The sequence below is a fragment of the Ambystoma mexicanum genome, chromosome 3p (assembly GCF_040938575.1).
Source record: "Ambystoma mexicanum isolate Mex_15411 chromosome 3p, UKY_AmexF1_1, whole genome shotgun sequence".
Taxonomy (NCBI): Eukaryota; Metazoa; Chordata; class Amphibia; order Caudata; family Ambystomatidae; genus Ambystoma; species Ambystoma mexicanum.
This window is the reverse complement of record NC_090925.1, coordinates 18,551,797-18,573,937: the sequence shown is the minus strand read 5'-3', so window position 1 is coordinate 18,573,937 and position 22,141 is coordinate 18,551,797. Positions and strand designations below refer to the sequence as shown.

Below are 22,141 nucleotides of genomic sequence, written 5' to 3'. Positions count from 1 at the left end.
ACAGGCGTATGGCTTTCATGCCTCCATCTGCTCCAGACCATTGTCAAGTAGTAATGAGTTGAAGGAGGGCACAGGGTGGAAGGAGGATCTTTGCTGAGCATTCCTCCTCCTCCCCCCTCGCACCAGTGCGTTTCATTTTACGCACGCATGAGAATTTCACGCAGGAGGGAAACTAATGGAATGGTTTCTCCCCCCCCTCCACCTTGTGACCGCCGAGCACGTGCATGCTAGCGGTGGGGGTCCCAGGCATGCAAGTACAATTCAGTATGAAATGAGGCTGACTGAGGGAAAGTGATGTCATTTCAGCATCATACTAGGGACCACCGCAGAATGGCGGGCAGGAAATTGGCGGGAAGCATGCTGGGATTTCACGACACGTGTGATCCGCTGCTGGGGAAAGGAGGGGGTAAAGGGGTGTACGTAATGTACACTTCATGGAGTAGGCATGCAATCCTGCAGTACAGGAGTTTTTTAAGAAAAGTTTACAAAAAGATTGCAAAAGAATAAAAGTCAGAGGTTTTTTCAATTGCCAAAAACATTTTATAACATTTTAGTTGCGTTCACAAGAAGGTCAAAAAGGGTCAGACACGTACACATGGACGTAGGAACATGCACGCGGCACGCACTCACTGCCTAACCTTCTGATTGCTGACGAGGTCCCAACCTTCACCTTCAGAGAGAGCATTTAAATATCAACTCAAAAGGGAGCACATGTTTTAGTTTCCCCTTAAATGACGCCTTGGAACCCCTGTTACATTTGCTCTTTTCTGTAAACAGGTCCCGCTACGTCATTTTGATGATTTGCAAATCGGAGTGCAAAAGGGAGTAGTAAAGTGGGAGCAAAATCACTTTTATATGCCTCCTTTTTTTACTCCGCTGTACAAATTGAGAAAATGCCTGATACCATTTATGCATGGAAGCGTTTACAATTGATTCCTATGGAATTTACCATGTACGCATGTCAGGCAGCGTTCACAATGGATTCCTATGGAAAGCACCATTTACGAGTGGCTGGCAGTGTTTACAATGGATTCCTATAGAAAGCGCCATTTACGCATGGCAGCCGATGGTCACAATGGATTCCTATGGAAAGCACCATTTACGAGTGGCTGGCAGTGTTTACAATGGATTCCTATAGAAAGCGCCATTTACGCATGGCAGGCGATGGTCACAATGGATTCCTATGGAAAGCACCATTTACGAGTGGCTGGCAGTGTTTACAATGGATTCCTATAGAAAGCGCCATTTACGCATGGCAGGCGATGGTCACAATGGATTCCTATGGAATTCACCATTTACGCATGGCAGGCAGTGTTCACAATGGATTCCTATGGAATTCACCATTTACGCATGGCAGGCAGCGTTGACAATGGATTCCTATGGAATTCACCATGTATGCATGGCAGGCAGCGTTCACAATGGATTCCTATGAAATTCACTATTCACGCCTGGCATTCAGCGTTCCCAATGGAGTCCTACGGAATTAATTTACGCATGGCAGGCAGCGTTCACAATGGATTCCTATGGAATTCACCATTTACGCATGGCAGGCAGCGGGCACAATAGATTTGTTTGGAATCCACCTTCTTCTGCTGGTGTAAGAAGCAGGGAGATGCCATAGCAATCCCGAGCATTTACACCGGCATGAAAATGTCATGCTGGCGTACATGCTGTTGCATTTGTATGGCGGAAAGGAAGGTAGATGCAGAATCGTATAGTGTGATCCGTGCCCCCCTCCCCGCACCAACCAAATACAGAAAAATGAGGTTTAACACAAGAATAATGTGTACAAGTTTGACTCATTCCTGTTCTGCTACGCGTCGTTCAGCAGGAGCCCCAAGGCAGGAAAACGTGCCCCGCCCATAGCCTAAAATACTGCGGGCACTGTTAATGGCCGGTGTTTGAAGAGAATCTGCAGCCAGCATCACATGGGAGAACATTCAAGAACAAGGCTGATTAGACATCCCTGCAACTTCAAGATGCTCCTACCTTTTGGGCATATCAAGTTGCTTTGCGTCTCCTCGCGGGGAATTCCTTCTGGCTGTTCAGGGGGAAAAAAGACACAGTTAAAAGTCTGCAGGTAGGGGGCATAAACAGTGTGCCTCAGCTCCCAGCCCCTGAAGAACACTTGCCAAAGTCATCAGCCCTGGCATCACCCGATGGACTCATCAGCACAATAACTCGCACACCCCTAGCTGGCAAAGCAACCACTACTCAAATCCAAGCTAATCATCATTCATGACAACTTCACCCACAAACACAAGTATGCACATGTCTCCTGCAACCTTTCTCCCCACAATCAAAATGGCCGCCACTGCCCTGATTCAGCCACTCACCCGCACAGGAGCCACAACCCATGCCAGCCCTGCCTGTGCCTCCCTCTATCTCACGGATAGCATGGCAATGGCGACCCACCTCACTAGAGACTGATAGACGGAAAGTGTTGAATTAATCACAACCACTGGCATTACTGTGAACAACCGTTCGGAGTATCGATGTCCAGCCTTCCATGCCAATACAGAAGGGGAAATACCATGTGCAAAGTGGGCATGACCCACAACCAAAAGGGGCAGTCGAGAGTCACGTGTCGTCTGCGTGAGACCAGAAGGAGCCCCCGGCATGTTTCAAGCGTCACCTCACTATTGAGAGAGAAACATGTCTGGGGTTGCCTGTGTTACCTTACACGGGTGCCGTGACGTGGCCCAGCAGTTCAGACTAGTCTGCTCCGATTCATGGCTGTTCTGTAACTGATTTGCATATAGCTGGTTCCCTTTTTCAATATCCCAAATGGGCTCAGACATTATGGTGTCGAAGGCTGCAAAAGAGCAATGCCGGTGGTTATGATTAATCCATAGCCCTCCATTTGTCCCAGTTTTGGTTATAGTTTGCCTCTGTAAGTAAGTGAACGAGGGTGCCTTGCTCTATCTGCACCATAGGGAATGAAGCTGTGCCTCGCTGGTGAAGCTCAACACGGCCGAAACATGTCTGTGGTTGTGTTTCCATGCAGGTAGCATGCGGTTTAGCACTTGGCTAATCTGCCCATCGGTGGCAGTTTCAATACTCATTTCCCTCTGTTTGGCCTTCTTCTGAAATGGCTCAGAAGGGATATGAAATAGTGGCGAGGAAGGTTGCCCATAGCAATGGCAGTGGCTATGATTAATTTAAAACATTCCACCCATCACATTCACTAGTGCAGCCACCATCCTGTTAAGAACTGCCTCAACACTGCAGCTGAGACTGGAGCTGACAACACCCTCAGAATCTCTAACCCTTGAATCTTGACCAACGTCACTCACCATGTGACGTTGGTCATGGTCTTAGCAGCCCTCACGATCAATGCTACGGGCTCATCACCAGTGCCACTCCTACAGCGACTGCTGCAACTAGCACGATGGAAGTGAAGGTGTCCGCAGCCGCCATCTTCTCTGATGACTTCTTGTCTGCTTCCACCCTTGACGGTCCAGCCTCATCAGTCCTTATCCTCACTGCCAGCTCCTCACCTATCCTTGCTTTCAGCCAAGCTTCTTCCGGCGCCATGTTGGCCGCCATGACCTCCATCAGCCCTTCCAGGGGCTCGGTCTTGATCACCGTCTTCGCCGCCATTTCCACCAGCCGCCATCTTCATCAGCCATCACCCTCCCGGGCAGAGCATCCTCACTCACACTCCTGAGTCCTGCCACCTGCATCATGGCAGGCATGACATGCAGAAGACATGCTCTTCCATGAAGGCGATCCACATGGGAACTCTACGCTGCTTCCTCACCATGACGGCTCTGGTAAACGGCATAAGCGCCACAAAGCCTGTTGCCCCCAACCATAGTCCCACTAGAAGACCAGCCATCGGCAGGAATGTCATTTAAAAACCTATGGAATCCTTCCCCAGAAACCATCTTGCTTCTTTATGTCGACCTATTTTTTCTGTGTTATTTATTTAGTTATTTTAAAGGGGGATTCCCCTCAGTAGCTGGTAATACCTTTTCACTCTGGATGTCTTCCATTTCCCTCTTTTTAAACCCCTTTCCACTGTTTGTGTTCACCTTCCCTGCAACTCTCTTTCCAGCCCTGCGCAATCTTCCTTTACGCCAGCCTAGTGTCGTCATTGGGAATTTGCCACTTTTCTTTGGGATCGCAGCGGATCGCGGCCCCTCACCTTCACCAAGAGCGTCCGCGTCACAATGTCCTTATATCTTGGGCCGGTGTAGGGCTCCTTGTTGCAGGTGCTGTCCTCAACCGTCTCTGCAGACATAGTTATGTTTATGTTGCCTGAAAAAGAAAAATGGGAAAGGATCTTCAATGGCATTGGATCCGGGGACTCACCGACACCCGTAACAAGGTAACACCCACGTTGGCGTATTATAAGTGGGACTGATGGCCATCCCTGACTTTCATGGTAAAATAAAGTGTTGTGATAAGACACGCCGTCTGCGGCCTCCGTTATGGTCCGACCCGCACCGCGGGTGGCGGGCAAGGTAGAACTCCGACCCGCACCACGGGTGGCGGGCAAGGTAGAACGGAACATACAGAGTTACACAGAATAATATGCAAATGGATATATATCGCCCTTGTGAAGGGTGCAGTGAGCTAAAACGTGGTGGTAGACCCTCCTGAGTGGGCGCCTTCCCATAGAACAGGATATTTGGCTGTGTTCATTCTCAATAGAGGGGTTCCCAGACCTTTGGGGAGTTGGGGTTTCCTCCTAAATTACCCAGGGTAGTCCAGACGTGGGCCCCTTGCTCACTGTGCCTTAGAGGGGCTCAGCTTCCCCTCACTGAGGAGGCCCGACTAGGCTGAAACGCGTGTCTGATGGCACTCTCTTTCAGAGGAGAATTGCCTGGCATTTCGGTGCTGGACTGCCCTTGCGGATGGGACCAGACGGATATGCAAATGGTTATTGCTATGCTGGCACGGTCTGGGGTGCTCAAACATGCCCCACAGGCGCCGTCCCGTAGAACAGGTTATTTGGCCTTTTTCATTCTCTGTGGAAGGGCTCTGGGGCTTTTGGTAAATGATGGACTGGGAGGTAAGCAAGGGTGCAGCCCTCACTCCTAACTGTTAACATTCCCCATTGCCAATCCATATGGGATCATCTGGGCTATGATTGTCAAGCAAGCAACAGCCCAGCAAGACTCCTACCTCAGGACTATACACCCTGGTGTCTTGCTACTCACTATCGATCAGTAGAATGCCTGTTAGTTGCCACCAGGGTGGTGGTTATCATAAACTGGACCCTTTTTTGTTGGCCTCACTCACTGGGGCCCCTCCAATGCCAGCCCAGTGTACACAGAAGCTTAGGTAGATCAGGGTTCAGGCAAAAGTGTTTTCCCCGATCCAGCCGATCCTCGTGATCACATGCCTGGAGAACACAATTTCATCAAATCGGGACTCAAACCTTCCCTGATAAAAAAAAAGGCAGTAATGAGGCCAAGACCCCCAAGCACTCGCTGGTGACTGAGTGGTGTACAATGGTGAGAAAGAAAAGACATGAGTGTTGTATTTCCTAGCCTTGAACCCGGACTCTGACATGGGGAAATGCTTTCAAGATGTGATAAATCCTGCGTATTCCAAGTGTATGGCACCCTCTGATACTCACCATACAGTGAGGCCTATCTCAGCCCTATTGCGTTGCGTGTCTTGTGTGCTCCCAAACCATTTCATGCAGCCCCGTCCTTCCTATTCTCTAAACTCCCACAAAAGTTGTGCATTTTGAAACACAGTGATGATGGCCAGGACATATCACCCCAACTCTTCGCTAAGTGACCTCTCTGCACCACAGAGGTCAGGAAGCGACTGGCTGAGCGCCCTTTATATTAAGGGGCACCTTATGGAAATCACAGACTGGACAGAGAAGACGGGGTGCTGTTGCTACCCCCCGATCATACACGTACTCAGTGTCTTGGCTGCAAAGGTCCAGGAGTAGGTAGTCTGCTGGTTCTGGCACACACAGCTCTTGAGTTCGGTGTTCAGAGATTTAGCGGTGTAGTCGGGGGACTCTGACAGCACTGCCTTGAGCTAAGAGAAAAAAAAAACCCTGATAAGTGTCCTCTCCAGGGAAGAGGAGGTGCACAAACGACCCTGGGTCTTCTTCAGAGAGGTGTCGCTCTTAGACAGGAGCAGCTTCTGTCATATAGCGGGACCCCCCTAAAGCCTCTCCCCCTTCTGTGCCTCCACCTCTCCAGTTTTATCGCAACATATGACGACCCAGGAAAGTTGGGAAGGCACTGATAATAAAATAGGCGCTATGCACAAGGAATTTTTACAGCACTATACAGCTTTTTCTTACCTTTTTGTTTGTCTCTTTTTAATATTATAGTGTTTATAATGTGAAATTAGCTGGCGAGCAATGGAGAGCTGTGCAGGTCATATAGAGTTCACTGGTTGGGAGAATTTAACAAGTCGTCAAGTAAACCTTAGTAATAATGATCACGATAGAACAGAGGGACGGGGCGTGCATGAGATAGTTGAGGTGTTGCTGGAAGAGTCATGCCTTCAATTCTTTCCTAAACTGAAGACTTGCATCCTTCCTGACTGCCACCTGGATGGAGTTCCAGAGGGCTGGAGCACAGCCTGAGAGGGACGGTTTCCACGTTTTCTCATTGCGAGGCCGTCTAGTTTCCATTCTGGGAATGGTTTTATTGTGAGATGGCTGTGGGCCACCGGATGTTTTTAGTTCGGCCATCAGGCAGGCTGGTGTAGCAGCAGTGTTTGACTTGTATTGAGGCATGTGGTTTGCGAAGAGATCCTGGCTGGGAGGAGGAGTCAGTGTAATTCACACAAGGTGGGGGTGTCACTTCTGGTCCCAGTTATCTGGACAGGTGTATGGCAAATAATGAACACGTGGTATGGCGAGACACAGGCTCAAGGCAGCTGTCTGCATACACAGCTGGAAAGAGCATCTTCCATTCATCACAGAACAGTGGGGAATGCCTGACTACTCCACTGACGGAAGCCTCACCTTCCATCAAAAGATGGGGTGGAATATCTGAATCCGGCCGGGTTGGAGACTCATCTTCCATCAGGGGATGGTGTGGAATATCTGAATCCGGCCGGGTTGAAGACTCATCTTCCATCAGGGGATGGTGTGGAATATCTGAATCCGGCCGGGTTGGAGACTCATCTTCCATCAGGGGATGGTGTGGAATATCTGAATCCGGCCGGGTTGGAGACTCATCTTCCATCAGAGGATGGTGTGGAATATCTGAATCCGGCTGGGTTGGAGATTCATCTTCCATCAAAGGATGATGCGGAATATCTGAATCCGGCTGGATTGGAGACTCATCTTCCATCAGGGGATGGTGTGGAATATCTGAATCTGGCCGGGTTGGAGACTATCAGAGGATGGTGTGGAATATCTGAATCTGGCTGGGTTGGAGACTCATCTTCCATCAAAGGATGGTGCGGAATATCTGAATCCGGCTGGATTGGAGACTCATCTTCCATCAGAGGATGGTGCAGAATATCTAAATACGGCTAAATTGGAGACTCATCTTCCATCAGTGGATGGTGCAAAATATCTTAATCCGGCTGGGTTGGAGACTCATCCTCCATCAGAGGATGGTGCGGAATATCTGAATCCGGCTGGTTTGGAGACTCATCTTCCATCAGAGGATGGTGTGGAATATCTGAATCCGGCCGGGTTGGAGACTCATCTTCCATCAGAGGATGGTGTGGAATATCTGAATCTGGCTGGGTTGGAGACTCATCTTCCATCAAAGGATGGTGCGGAATATCTGAATCTGGCTGGATTGGAGACTCATCTTCCATCAGAGGATGGTGCAGAATATCTAAATACGGCTAAATTGGAGACTCATCTTCCATCAGTGGATGGTGCAAAATATCTTAATCCGGCTGGGTTGGAGACTCATCCTCCATCAGAGGATGGTGCAGAATATCTGAATCCGGCTGGTTTGGAGACTCTTCTTCCATTACAGGATGGAGCGGAATATCTGAATCTGACTGGGTTGGAGACTCACCTTCCTTCAGATGATGGTGCGGAATATCTGAATCAGGCTGGGTTGGAGACTAATCTTCCATCAGATGATGGTGCGGAATATTTGAATCCAGCTGCGTTGGAAACTCATCTTCCATCAGAGGATGGTGTGGAATATCTGAATACGGCCGGGTTGGAGACTCATGTTGCATCAGAGGATGGTGCAGAATACCTGAATCCGGCTGGGTTGGAGACTCATCTTCCATCAGAATATGGTGCAGAATATCTTAATCCGGCTGGGTTGGAGACTCATCTTCCATCAGAGGATGATGTGGAATATCTGAATCTGGCCGGGTTGGAGACTCATGTTGCATCAGAGGATGGTGTGGAATAATATCTGAATCCAGCTGGGTTGGAGACTCATCTTCCATCAGAGGATGGTGCAGAATATCTGAACTGGCTGGTTTGAAGACTCATCTTCCTTCAGATGATGGTGCGGAATATCTGACTCCAGCTGAGTTGGAGACTCATTGTCCATTAGAGGATGGTGCGGAATATATGAATCGGCTGGGTTTGAGATTCATCTTCCATCAGAGGATGGTGCAGAATATCTGAATCTGGCTGGGTTGGAGACTCATCTTCCAATCTTCCATTAGAGGATGGGGTGGAATATTTGAATCCGGCTGGGTTGGAGACTCATCTTCCATTAGAGGATGGTGTGGAATATCAGAGACTTGGCTGGGTTGGAGACTCATCTTCCATCAGATGATGGTGTGGAATATCTGACTCTGGCCAGGTTGGAGACTCATCTTCCATCAAGGGTGGTGTGTAATATCTGAATCCGGCTGGGTTTGAGGCTCATCCTCCATCATAGGATGGTGTGGAATATCTGACTCCGGCTGGGTTGAAGACTCGTCATCCATCAGAGGATGGTGTGGAATATCAGAGACTCATCTTCCATCAGAGGATGGTGTGGAATATCAGAGACTCAGCTGGGTTGAAGACTCATCTTTCATCAGAGGATGGTGTGGAATATCTGAATCTGGCTGGGTTGGAGACTCATCTTCTATCAGAGGATGTTTGGAATATCAGAGACTCATCTTCCATCAGAGGATGGTGTGGAATATCTGACTGCGGCTGGGTTAGAGACTCATCTTCCATGTGATGAATACTTCACTTCCTGCTTGGTGTAAAGTGTGGAATTAATGAATGCTCCTCTGATGGACCCTTTGCTCCATGGCCTTAGGCCACTGTGTGCAGTGTCCTGCTCTCTCTCGTATTAGGGGTGAGCAGAGCCTGCACAGAGCGGTCATTTGAAAGGGGGCTTCCTGGATCCTCAGACCAAAAAGTGGGAATCCTGAAATCCTGCCCTAGAGGGGGCTTCCTTCTCACTCAGAGAGGAAATGGTGGGGCGCCTTATAGGGCTCCTGTGCAGTGTAAATGATATCATTAATACTACACACCATGAGAGGCGCGGCTCCTGGGGCCCACCTGACAGTGATGAGAGGACAGGTCAGAATGGGGTCCCCTCTGGTGTGAGGGCAGAAGGCAGGGTCCCATGAGTACCCCGGCGGGTCTTCTGATCAGCCAAGCCCCCCCCGCACCCACACGCCCCCCGGCCCGCCACCCTCTGCGCACACCATCACCGTAGCACAGGGCACAGTACTGGCGGCGGGTACTCACCCGGACACACTGAGGCAGGTAGGTGTGGATGCTGGCCTTGAGGACGAAGGTCTCCCCCCGGAAGATGGAGTAGGGCAGCGCCATCTCGAGGAACATCTCCTGGAAGCAGATCAGGCTGGCGGGCACCTGGGTGGCTCCGAAGCCCGCATCCTCCGAGAGGCAGAAGGAGTCCAGCTTCCACTCTGTGATGGTGTCGGGCACCTTGTAGGGCAGCGCCGCCTTCCCTTCAGCACTGGGGGGGGCACAAGTCAAGGTCTGTGTGAGAGAGGCCCGGCAACCCAGCAAGCAGTTAGACATGCCCATGGAGAGTCATTATACTGGCAAGTCCCAGGATGTCTTGCTTCACTCTGTGTGGGTCCCCAGAGGTCACATTCCCCCCACCTGTCCACATTCTTCCATGTGACCACATGTCCCAGAATGCATTATGCCTTCCTCGGTACATGGGAGGCTACCCCCCCCCCCCTACCCCCGCCCCCAGGCCCACGAGAAATAGCCCACACAGTGCTCTCTTTGCCATGCATCACAATATACCACTAACTGGCCCGGCGTCTTTCCTGCACAGCCCGTGCCAGGGAGCCCTGTGTGGTGGGCCTGCACATTCAGTGTCACCTCCAGTAAATGTCAATCACCAGCTCGCAGTCATTACAAGGCCACGCCCACCCACAGCAAACACACAAAGAAGAATGCACCAATGGCAGCCGCCTCCACTTACTTCACAGTCGCGTCGTCAAAGAACCAGGTCTCTGGGAAATGTACACGGACAGACTCCTGCACAGCATTTCCAACCATGTCAGCCGCCCCGGACACTAGTGCGGGAGAAAGGAGCATGCTACGGTCACGTGGCTGCAATGCTATCCAACCCCCTCCCCCACTCGAGGCAGACGCTGAGTGACCCCATAGGACGGGTCACAGACCACTGCCCTTACCCTACAGACAACGTTACCCAAGGGACAGAATCTAGCGACATTGCTAAGTGCGATGGCTAGACTGGCCTTCGCCATCTCTTCTGCATATGTCTGGCTCGTGCCTGGTATGGGCCATTACTAAATATACTGCCTGGCCGTGTCTGCAGGACTGGCTGTATCAGTGGTGTATGCTTGTGGGTGAGTTCTCTTATGTCTGTACCAGGGTGATGCAGAAACTGCCTTATAGCAGAACTGGTCACCTCCACTGCCTTGGGGGGCTGCAGCTATGCTGGCTGGTGAATGCATATCGTGTCTTATAGAAGAACTGGCCGCCTCCACTGCCTTGGGGGGCTGCAGCTATGCTGGCTGGTGGATGCATATCGTACCTTATAGAAGAATTTTCCACCCCCACTGCCTTGGGGGGCTGCAGCTATGCTGGCTGGTGGATGCATATCGTGTCTTATAGAAGAACTGGTCACCTCCACTGCCTTGGGAGACTGCAGCTATGCTGGCTGGTGGATGCATATCGTGCCTCATAGAAGAACTTTCCACCCCCACTGCCTTGGGAGACTGCAGCTATGCTGGCTGGTGGATGCATATCGTGCCTCATAGAAGAACTTTCCACCCCCACTGCCTTGGGAGGCTGCAGCTATGCTGGCTGGTGGATGCATATCGTGCCTCATAGAAGAACTTTTCACCCCCACTGCCTTGGGGGGCTGCAGCTATGCTGGCTGGTGGATGCATATCGTGCCTCATAGAAGAACTTTCCACCCCCACTGCCTTGGGAGGCTGCAGCTATGCTGGCTGGTGGATGCATATCGTGCCTCATAGAAGAACTTTCCACCCCCACTGCCTTGGGGGGCTGCAGCTATGCTGGCTGGTGGATGCATATCGTGCCTCATAGAAGAACTTTCCACCCCCACTGCCTTGGGGGGCTGCAGCTATGCTGGCTGGTGGATGCATATCGTGCCTCATAGAAGAACTTTCCACCCCCACTGCCTTGGGAGACTGCAGCTATGCTGGCTGGTGGATGCATATCGTGCCTCATAGAAGAACTGGCCGCCTCCACTGCCTTGGGGGGCTGCAGCTATGCTGGCTGGTGGATGCATATCGGGCCTTATAGAAGAACTTTCCACCCCCACTGCCTTGGGGGGCTGCAGCTATGCTGGCTGGTGGATGCATATCGTGCCTCATAGAAGAACTTTCCACCCCCACTGCCTTGGGAGACTGCAGCTATGCTGGCTGGTGGATGCATATCGTGCCTCATAGAAGAACTTTCCACCCCCACTGCCTTGGGGGGCTGCAGCTATGCTGGCTGGTGGATGCATATCGTGCCTCATAGAAGAACTTTCCACCCCCACTGCCTTGGGAGGCTGCAGCTATGCTGGCTGGTGGATGCATATCGTGCCTCATAGAAGAACTGGCCGCCTCCACTGCCTTGGGGGGCTGCAGCTATGCTGGCTGGTGGATGCATATCGGGCCTTATAGAAGAACTTTCCACCCCCACTGCCTTGGGGGGCTGCAGCTATGCTGGCTGGTGGATGCATATCGTGCCTCATAGAAGAACTTTCCACCCCCACTGCCTTGGGAGGCTGCAGCTATGCTGGCTGGTGGATGCATATCGTGCCTCATAGAAGAACTTTCCACCCCCACTGCCTTGGGGGGCTGCAGCTATGCTGGCTGGTGGATGCATATTGTTAGGAAAGATTTCGTTATTGTAGGGAACTTTCCTTCCATGTGGCAACCCCTAAACTTTTTGCTATTGTTTTCAACCTGTTTTCTTGACTTTGCCAGAGAAGTGCAGCCTTCTGCTGTACTCCTCTGGGCTTTCGCTCCTTTCTTACGGGGAAACTGACATGCCCTTAAGACAGTCAGTACCGGGGAACGCTGTTTCCCGTAGTTTCTTTTATCGTGTCGCCATTTTAGTGCAACACGACACAAGAGGGCACTGTAAGCTAAGTTACAGCTCTCTTGGGTCTCTAGCCTTCTACAGACCCTAGACACTCTTATAGGATGGTTTTTGGATCGGTGCAAGTCATTCAGGGACTGGGCTGGTGGCAGCGATCATTTGGTTTATTTTGAGCTCCTTTTGCCGTTCTGAGCACCTTTTTGCCGCGAACACAAAAGGGTGGCCCGGCTACACAAAATGGCCGGACCACGAGGCTCCTTTGTCTAGTCCACTGTCCGTCTTGCTCCCTTTACCTTCCCCCGGGTCAGGCGACCCGGGGCCTTCCTTATTTGGGCATGTAGTTTCCCGCGAAACACGGTTGCTTTCGCGGGCTTCTACATGTCGTTTGAGTGCCCCCAGGATGTGGGCTGGGCTGTCTGGTCCCAATACACATCCTGGGTGCCAGAGAGTCTAGGGTGGTGTGAATGCCTGGGACCACCGTGGTCCGTGATTGGTCCACGTATGGTATGTGTGTTGATGAGCGGATCTCCCATTGGCTCCCCTCCGTTTTGGCGCGAAGGGAACCGTGGATAAGAGGGAGCTGGAAACACCACTGCCATGTCGATCTCCTGAGTTCTTGCGAACCCAGGGATACAGGAGCCAAGTATCCTGCGAACACGAGGCTGGACCGAGGAATCACTGGTGACCCCCTGAAGAACTTCTGCTCCTCATTGCTGTCGTCCGGTGAAGCCCTTTCCACCTAAGATCGAACAAGAAGGCCTGTACTGGCGCTTCGACCTATTGGAATAGCAGGACCAGCTATTCCCGGCACCTTCATCAACTCCTGCTGTAAGCCTTCGGAAGTGTCTCTGGGCCATCCAGTTGACTGACCAGCTTACTAAGGAGGCCTGCTCTGTAATCGCCGACAGGTTGGGTGGTATTCTGAGTCCGGGGCATGCTCACACGCTTCGTTTGCTTAGCAGTCCTAAGCTAGAGGTGAGCGGTGCTCGTTTGGCTTGAATACACCCGGCCGTTCCGTTGCCCTGCGGTGGCGACAAAACTGTGCTTGTTTCTTCGATCGGGACGTCTTTTTACTCTGCACGACGACGAGACGTTCCCTGCTCTTCAGAACCTGCCAGAAGCTGCATCTATCGAGGAGAAGCTCGGGCCTGCTTGCTTCGGGGACCGGTGAGTAGATTAGCTAGGATCTGGTCGCCCTCCTGCAGTGCCCTTTGCTTTTCCCCGCTGTGAATACAGCACCCCTTGTCCGTACTCGCGCCCTGCTTCTGCCTCACAGTGGAGGCTGCGCTAGAGTCGCGGACCGTGTTCTCCTTCATTAGAGCTCCCTACAGAGCTGTTCAACGTCCTCCGAAGAGCTTCACCTTCTGCCCATTGGCACCGGCGTGTGCAGGTACTTTTGAGCGCTAGGCTCCACTCTTCGTAGGGATTGGACTACCATCTAGTTAGGGGCCTCAGAAGGCGGACATATCACACGCATTGGTTCGCACTGCCTGTTTTCCTTCCCCTGCAGGTGGATAACATATTTCGTGCTGCTAATGCTGTGAAACTGTGTATTCTGTATATATATTGGGTGGATAGTGTATGTGTTGGTTTAATATCGTTGTATATTGCTGCTTTTACTGTGGTTATTAGTTTCAAGGCCTTATAATAAATGTGTATCTATTTTTGATATAAACAACTGTTTGGAGTAGTTTGTAAGCGCTCTTGCTTTGTGTGCTCATTGCGGGCTTTCAGTCACCCTCACCCCTCTTGAGACCTAGTCTTGACCGCCGCGATCGCTACCTTGATTGGTCTGGCTTGTCCAGAGGTTACCCTGTTCCAAGTAATTAGGTTGGCCTTCTGAACCTCTGCGCCACCAGGACAGAGTTCAGAAATCCGTCTTAACAAATTGGTGTACAGCGGTGGGATACGACTGAAGGTATCCAGTGTTGCGCACGAGCTAAGGCGTTTTCAGGTTATTCCAACCAGGACACGCAGTAAAGTATTGAATATAACGTTAAAAAGGCCATAGTCCTATCGACAGTATGGAAACGAATACTTTATTAACCTTAAATGCTTCGAAATCTGAAACATTGAAGAAGATGTGTGCGGAGAGAGGGGTTTCCTCTCAAGGCACTAAATTGGAAATGATCCAGAGAATCGTGGCGTGGCAAGAAGCGCAGCTTGACGCTATAACTTCCGAGGACAGTGCAGAAGGTGGTGGGGCTGCTCTCACTGGCAGAACCGACGGTTCTGCCGCTGCACTGATCCATCACGACCACGAGGACAGGGAGGATGTAATGTCTAACGTTTCCTCTGCCAGTGTTGATGGGGAGGCTATGCTTGAATTCAAGAAGCAAGAGCTGCGGTTTAGGCAGCAGGAGCTTGAATTCAGCATAGCCAAACTGAAAATCGACCAGGCAGAAAAACAAAAAGACAGGGATCACCAGTTGGAACTGGCCAAGCTTCAGTTCGCAAATGGGTCCAAGGGTCCTGGACATGGTTCTGGGGCTTCCTCCCATCCACGGTTTCCAAAAGATCTGCTCAGTGTGTATGAGGAACGAAATGACATTATGGACTGGTTAAATGCGTTTGAGTATGCATGCGAGGTTCAAGAGGTTGATAATGCGGATAAGATTGCATGGTTACTCAGCAGACTGCCCCATTCTGGTTGCAGTGCCATTATGGAAATGTCGAAGGCTGAGCGCGCTGATTTTGCAATGTTGAAGCAGACTCTCATTTTAAAGTTTGGGAAGACTCCGACCCAATATTTGAAAAGGTTTAGAGAGTATAAGAAAAAGGAAGGTGGTACTTGGGTGTCGTATGTAGCTGAGTCCCTGAAAAACTTGACTGGCTGGGTTGAAGGTTATAAGGTTTCTACCTTCGAAGGCATGATCAATCTGGTCATGCTGGAACACATTTTTGCTTCTTCTTCCCCGGAGCTTAAGCAGCATTTGGCCGATTCGAAGGAGATAGATCCTAAGAAGCTGGCCATTGCAGCAGATTTATGGGTGTCACATCGAGTGTCCCATAAGGACAAAACTCATCCTGGTAAGCAGGAAGAAGGGAAAAAGTCCAAAGATGTGGAGGGTGGGGAATCTGCTAAATCTTCTTCCCATAAGGGCCACAAAAAGAAAAATAAGGGTAAGCCATCCGAGAACTCACAGGGTAGTGGAGGTTCGCCTCCGAAACAGAACTCTGGTTATAATAAGCCTCCCTACGTAAACAGACCCAATGGGGCTTGTTTTTCTTGTGGAGCAACTGACCATGTGAAGGGGGATCCCCGTTGTAAGGTTAGACCTTTGGGGGTCCACTCCGCTAATCTGGCCTTCTCCTCCTACGAGGAAGAAGAGATTACAGGAGCATCCTTCTCCTCAGACTCATTTCCCAGCGGAATAGAGGCGGAGGTAGTTTTAGTGTCCCTGGGTTCCTGGGAGCCTAAAGTCGCAGAGGCGTATGCTAGGATTCCGGATAATACCAAGCACTACTTTAAAGACAGTGTGCTGATCAATGGAGTGGATACTCCAGCTCTTAGGGATAGTGGGTGCAGTCGAACTGTAGTGGATTCTACCTTGGTAGACTCAGAGGAAGTTGCCAGAGCTACTCTGATGCCCACTAAGTTGGCTGACGGCCCCCTCCGTATGTTTCCCGTGATCCCTGTTAATCTAACTTTAAATGGTACAGCAGTTAGGATTCCAGTGAGCATTCAGAGAAACGTCCCGGGAAAGGTCTTGTTGGGCAATGATCTCAGAGCTCTAGGGCTCGTAGGAGACACTGCCGAAAGACCCTACACACGGTCTCAAGCACGGGCAGCATTGGCCAAGTCCAATACGCCGCCCCAGCCGAAGGGGAAATCCAAGGCGAAAGGAGTCAACAAGTCCCGACGGGGGAAAGAGAATATTCCCCCGAACTCGCCTACCACTGCGGTGGAGGGAGTTGGTCAATCGCCCGAGCCTGACGAGGAGGTGGCGATGCCTGAAGTGTTCGACCCCAACGACCATCCTGAACTAAAAGACTTGTTAGTTGAAGGAGGTCCTGATAGGGACGACTTCAGTAAGGGCCAACGTGAGTGCCCATCTCTGGAAGGCCTAAGGAGACAGGCCTGCTCCCAGCTTGAGGGTGAACCTCCTGGGTTGCAAAGGATTTACCAGGAAGGTGGACTCCTTTATAGTGAGCCCACAGAGTCTACAGAAGGAGACCATAGGAGGTTGGTGGTTTCCCTTGCTGTTAGGCCCTTCCTCCTGCAGTTGGCGCATGTCGTTCACCTTGCTGGTCACCTTGGTATGAGGAGGACCAAGCAAAGGTTATCCATGCACTTCTACTGGCCCAAGATGGGGGTGCAAGTAGAAAGTCACTGCAGGAGTTGTGCCTCCTGCCAGTTGTCTGGTAAGGTTGGCGCGACAATCCAAGCTCCGTTGGTACCGCTCCCAGTTGTGGGGGTACCATTTGAAAGGGTAGGGATCGACATGGTTGGTCCCCTTGACCCGCAAACATCCTCAGGCAATAGGTTTATCCTGGTGCTGGTCGACCATGCAACCAGGTATCCTGAGGCCGTCCCATTTACAACTGTAACTGCCAAGCCAGTTGCAGAAGCTTTACTCGGCATGTTTACTAGGGTTGGCTTCCCTAAAGAAGTTGTGTCGGATCATGGCAGCAACTTTATGTCGAAGTATAGGCAGGCTATGTGGAAAGAATGTGGGGTCACCTACAGGTTCTCTTCTGCATACCGCCCCCAGACCGATGGTCTGGGGGGGCGTCTTAACAGGACGTTAAAAAGCATGATTGGGGCTCTGGAGGAGCCTCAGAGAAGAAAATGGGATCTTCTTGTTTCATGCTTACCGTTTGCCTACCGAGAGGTACCACAGGAGGGTGTTGGCTTCAGCCCCTTCGAACTTCTGTTCGGTCATCCCGTACGGGGACCCTTAGCCATTGTCAAGGAGGGATGGGAGATGCCCACTCCCCCTGTTACTACCAATGTAGTTGATTATGTGCTAGGGCTCAGAAAACGGATGGTACTTCTGATGGGCTTGGCCAGTGATAAATTGAAGGCAGGGCAAGCGCTGGTGAAACATTGGTACGACCAGAAAGCTTCCCTCATCAACTTTACACTTGGTCAGCAAGTCCTGATCATGAATCTCATAAGGCCTCGAGCTTTACAGGACAAATGGTCAGGCCCTTGCCCAGTGGTGGAGCCCCTGGGTGAGGTTAGCTATTCAGTGGACCTTGGAAGGCCTGGACAGGCTCTAAAAGTGTTTCACGTGAATAGGCTGAAGGCTTTCGGCCCAAGCGTCGAAATCGCAGCACTGCTACTGGCTTCAGACGTTGTGGGAGAGGAGTCTGAACCTCTCCCCGACCTGTTCCCAAGCAGTCCTTCAGTTAGCTCTTCTGAGGGTGTCCCAGTGGCCCCTCACCAAAATGGACAAGGCTCAGTGGTTTACCTTGGACATGAAGTAGGTGGAGGGAGGAGACAGCCTCTATCCAGTAAGGTACCAGCGGTACAAGACTGGCCTACCCCCACTACGCAAACCCAAGTGAGAGCCTTCTTAGGACTCACGGGTTATTACCGCAATTTTGTGGCAGACTATGGCACCATAGCTGCTCCTCTGACTGCCCTCACAACTCCGAAGAAACCCAAGAAGGTAACTTGGACTGACGAGTGTGAGAAGGCCTTCAATGGCTTGAAAGACTCCTTGTGCCAGGCCCCTGTGCTCAGGGCCCCTGATTATCAAAGACCTTTTATCGTGCAGACGGATGCCTCTGACACTGGGATAGGAGCTGTACTATCACAAGTAGATGAGAAGGGTAAGGAACACCCTATCGGTTTTATTAGTCGCCAGCTTAAGGACAGAGAGCTCAGATGGTCCACGGTAGAGAAAGAATGTTTCTCTGTTGTGTGGGCCCTAAGGAAGCTGCGGCCCTACCTCTATGGGACCCACTTCACTGTGCAGACTGACCATAAGCCGTTAAAGTGGCTAATGAACATGAAGGGGGAGAATCCAAAGTTGCTTAGGTGGTCCATAAGTCTACAAGGCTTCGACTTCACTATTGAGCATAGGCCAGGTGTCCAACATAGCAATGCTGATGGGTTGTCCAGAATGTTTTACCGACCTGAACAAGAGACTCATCCAGGGGTGGATTAGTTCCCCCTGTCCATAGTCTGGGAGGGGCGAGTGTTAGGAAAGATTTCGTTATTGTAGGGAACTTTCCTTCCATGTGGCAACCCCTAAACTTTTTGCTATTGTTTTCAACCTGTTTTCTTGACTTTGCCAGAGAAGTGCAGCCTTCTGCTGTACTCCTCTGGGCTTTCGCTCCTTTCTTACGGGGAAACTGACATGCCCTTAAGACAGTCAGTACCGGGGAACGCTGTTTCCCGTAGTTTCTTTTATCGTGTCGCCATTTTAGTGCAACACGACACAAGAGGGCACTGTAAGCTAAGTTACAGCTCTCTTGGGTCTCTAGCCTTCTACAGACCCTAGACACTCTTATAGGATGGTTTTTGGATCGGTGCAAGTCATTCAGGGACTGGGCTGGTGGCAGCGATCATTTGGTTTATTTTGAGCTCCTTTTGCCGTTCTGAGCACCTTTTTGCCGCGAACACAAAAGGGTGGCCCGGCTACACAAAATGGCCGGACCACGAGGCTCCTTTGTCTAGTCCACTGTCCGTCTTGCTCCCTTTACCTTCCCCCGGGTCAGGCGACCCGGGGCCTTCCTTATTTGGGCATGTAGTTTCCCGCGAAACACGGTTGCTTTCGCGGGCTTCTACATGTCGTTTGAGTGCCCCCAGGATGTGGGCTGGGCTGTCTGGTCCCAATACACATCCTGGGTGCCAGAGAGTCTAGGGTGGTGTGAATGCCTGGGACCACCGTGGTCCGTGATTGGTCCACGTATGGTATGTGTGTTGATGAGCGGATCTCCCATTGGCTCCCCTCCGTTTTGGCGCGAAGGGAACCGTGGATAAGAGGGAGCTGGAAACACCACTGCCATGTCGATCTCCTGAGTTCTTGCGAACCCAGGGATACAGGAGCCAAGTATCCTGCGAACACGAGGCTGGACCGAGGAATCACTGGTGACCCCCTGAAGAACTTCTGCTCCTCATTGCTGTCGTCCGGTGAAGCCCTTTCCACCTAAGATCGAACAAGAAGGCCTGTACTGGCGCTTCGACCTATTGGAATAGCAGGACCAGCTATTCCCGGCACCTTCATCAACTCCTGCTGTAAGCCTTCGGAAGTGTCTCTGGGCCATCCAGTTGACTGACCAGCTTACTAAGGAGGCCTGCTCTGTAATCGCCGACAGGTTGGGTGGTATTCTGAGTCCGGGGCATGCTCACACGCTTCGTTTGCTTAGCAGTCCTAAGCTAGAGGTGAGCGGTGCTCGTTTGGCTTGAATACACCCGGCCGTTCCGTTGCCCTGCGGTGGCGACAAAACTGTGCTTGTTTCTTCGATCGGGACGTCTTTTTACTCTGCACGACGACGAGACGTTCCCTGCTCTTCAGAACCTGCCAGAAGCTGCATCTATCGAGGAGAAGCTCGGGCCTGCTTGCTTCGGGGACCGGTGAGTAGATTAGCTAGGATCTGGTCGCCCTCCTGCAGTGCCCTTTGCTTTTCCCCGCTGTGAATACAGCACCCCTTGTCCGTACTCGCGCCCTGCTTCTGCCTCACAGTGGAGGCTGCGCTAGAGTCGCGGACCGTGTTCTCCTTCATTAGAGCTCCCTACAGAGCTGTTCAACGTCCTCCGAAGAGCTTCACCTTCTGCCCATTGGCACCGGCGTGTGCAGGTACTTTTGAGCGCTAGGCTCCACTCTTCGTAGGGATTGGACTACCATCTAGTTAGGGGCCTCAGAAGGCGGACATATCACACGCATTGGTTCGCACTGCCTGTTTTCCTTCCCCTGCAGGTGGATAACATATTTCGTGCTGCTAATGCTGTGAAACTGTGTATTCTGTATATATATTGGGTGGATAGTGTATGTGTTGGTTTAATATCGTTGTATATTGCTGCTTTTACTGTGGTTATTAGTTTCAAGGCCTTATAATAAATGTGTATCTATTTTTGATATAAACAACTGTTTGGAGTAGTTTGTAAGCGCTCTTGCTTTGTGTGCTCATTGCGGGCTTTCAGTCACCCTCACCCCTCTTGAGACCTAGTCTTGACCGCCGCGATCGCTACCTTGATTGGTCTGGCTTGTCCAGAGGTTACCCTGTTCCAAGTAATTAGGTTGGCCTTCTGAACCTCTGCGCCACCAGGACAGAGTTCAGAAATCCGTCTTAACACATATCGTGCCTCATAGAAGAACTTTCCACCCCCACTGCCTTGGGAGACTGCAGCTATGCTGGCTGGTGGATGTATATCGTGCCTATATCGTGCTCCCGCGGCTGCTTTTGAGGGTTGCAGCTATGCTGGCTGGTGGTCTCCATCAGTGTGTTCACAAGACGTATCTGAATATGTATGTATGAGTGCCAACATGTGTTGTGTATGTGTCCGATGTGCCGTTATGTGTGCTATTTAGGTCAGCATGCTGACGTGTGTGTGTTTGTGTGCATGCACTATACAGGCCAGGCACACATGATGTGTCAATGCTTGCTCTTTCTTCTATATAATACCCTTTTTGTTGATCAAACACTAAGCTACTGCTCTCTTGTATCCTTGGCAATGCCCCAATATGGAAAGACATTCTAGGTCCCCTTTAATTCTTCCCGAGGGATCCCAGGCATGGTCGAGGCTGGTGCTTCCTCAAGCTTCTGGCTTGCACCCCTGCTCCACGACCTACCTGCACGGAAGCAGTTCTCCAGTCGCCTTGGCACCCAGCCCCTGCCCGCAGGAGGCTCCCCCAAGCATCTCCTCACCTCCCAGTCAAAGTGCGGGCCACCCGTTAAAGGTCGCCACCGGCTGCGGGTCCAGCCACTGTCAGGTGTCCCCCGAAAGTAAGTGTCTAGGACTGTCTAGAACTCTGACCTTTTGACTTAGAGGCAAACTATACTAGCGGGCAGCCTTGAAATCCATACACCCCTTTGCACACTCACCCGAAGTCAACTTCATGGCAACTGGAGCGCCTTCAAATCCGCTGCCACCGAACCCGCCACCGAACCCGCCACCGACTCCTCTTGGTCGCCCGTCCGTGAATGGGGCCGGCGAGGGCTCCGGGCAGAAGTTCTGGATCGGGCACACGTTCGGCTTCCGCTGGTCCACACACGTGCCCAGCTGCATGCCCATATTCTGCAGAATGGGGGGCAAAGGAAACGCTCTGAGGGGGTGTGAGCCTCATTACAGTGCTACTGCGCATGCGCGTCATCAGACAGTGCATCGCCCCCCACCCTCATGCAAAGGTGGGGTCTACAGGAGCTTCCTCGCTGGCCACAGCCTCCTCAGTCTCCCATACGCACCCCGGGTCACACTCTTATTATAATGCACTGTGTGGCTGCCTCCTTCCATCCCTACTCACCCTACCTCTCTTCTGCCACTCCTCTTCACATCCCATCACGCTCCCATTCCCTTGATTCTCACCACGCCTGGCTCCCAGCTCCACAACTCGTGACCCCTCTGCACCCCTGGCCCCACTGGGTTTCACCTCCCTCCTGGACCCCTGCCACCTTTGGACCACGCCCCACTGCCAGCCCTTTGCCATCCCTGGCTATCCCCTCCCCTTCAGCCTCTACCCCACTGCATACATGACAACATTATTCATTCCATTCGGGAGACAACATTCCAGTTCTGGTTTTAACTTTGCATTTTGACACTTG

At 51.5% G+C, this 22,141-nt stretch overlaps 1 protein-coding gene across 3 annotated transcripts in view; it reads right to left on the bottom strand.

The window, feature by feature from the left end:
• The window catches only part of LOC138580080 (alpha-2-macroglobulin-like), a 551,370-nt gene that overhangs the window by 202,321 nt on the left and 326,908 nt on the right, over nt 1–22,141 (bottom strand). For 2 of the 3 annotated variants that reach the window (XM_069650342.1, XM_069650343.1), the window contains exons 17-22: nt 21,425–21,617; nt 10,323–10,416; nt 9,611–9,842; nt 5,886–6,009; nt 4,151–4,263; nt 1,990–2,041 (exon numbers count right to left, since the gene is read on the bottom strand). In XM_069650342.1, coding sequence (XP_069506443.1) covers nt 1,990–2,041; nt 4,151–4,263; nt 5,886–6,009; nt 9,611–9,842; nt 10,323–10,416; nt 21,425–21,617 — 808 coding nt within the window. The remainder of the gene's footprint in view (nt 1–1,989; nt 2,042–4,150; nt 4,264–5,885; nt 6,010–9,610; nt 9,843–10,322; nt 10,417–21,424; nt 21,618–22,141) is intronic. The other variant, XM_069650344.1, reaches the window with a different exon arrangement.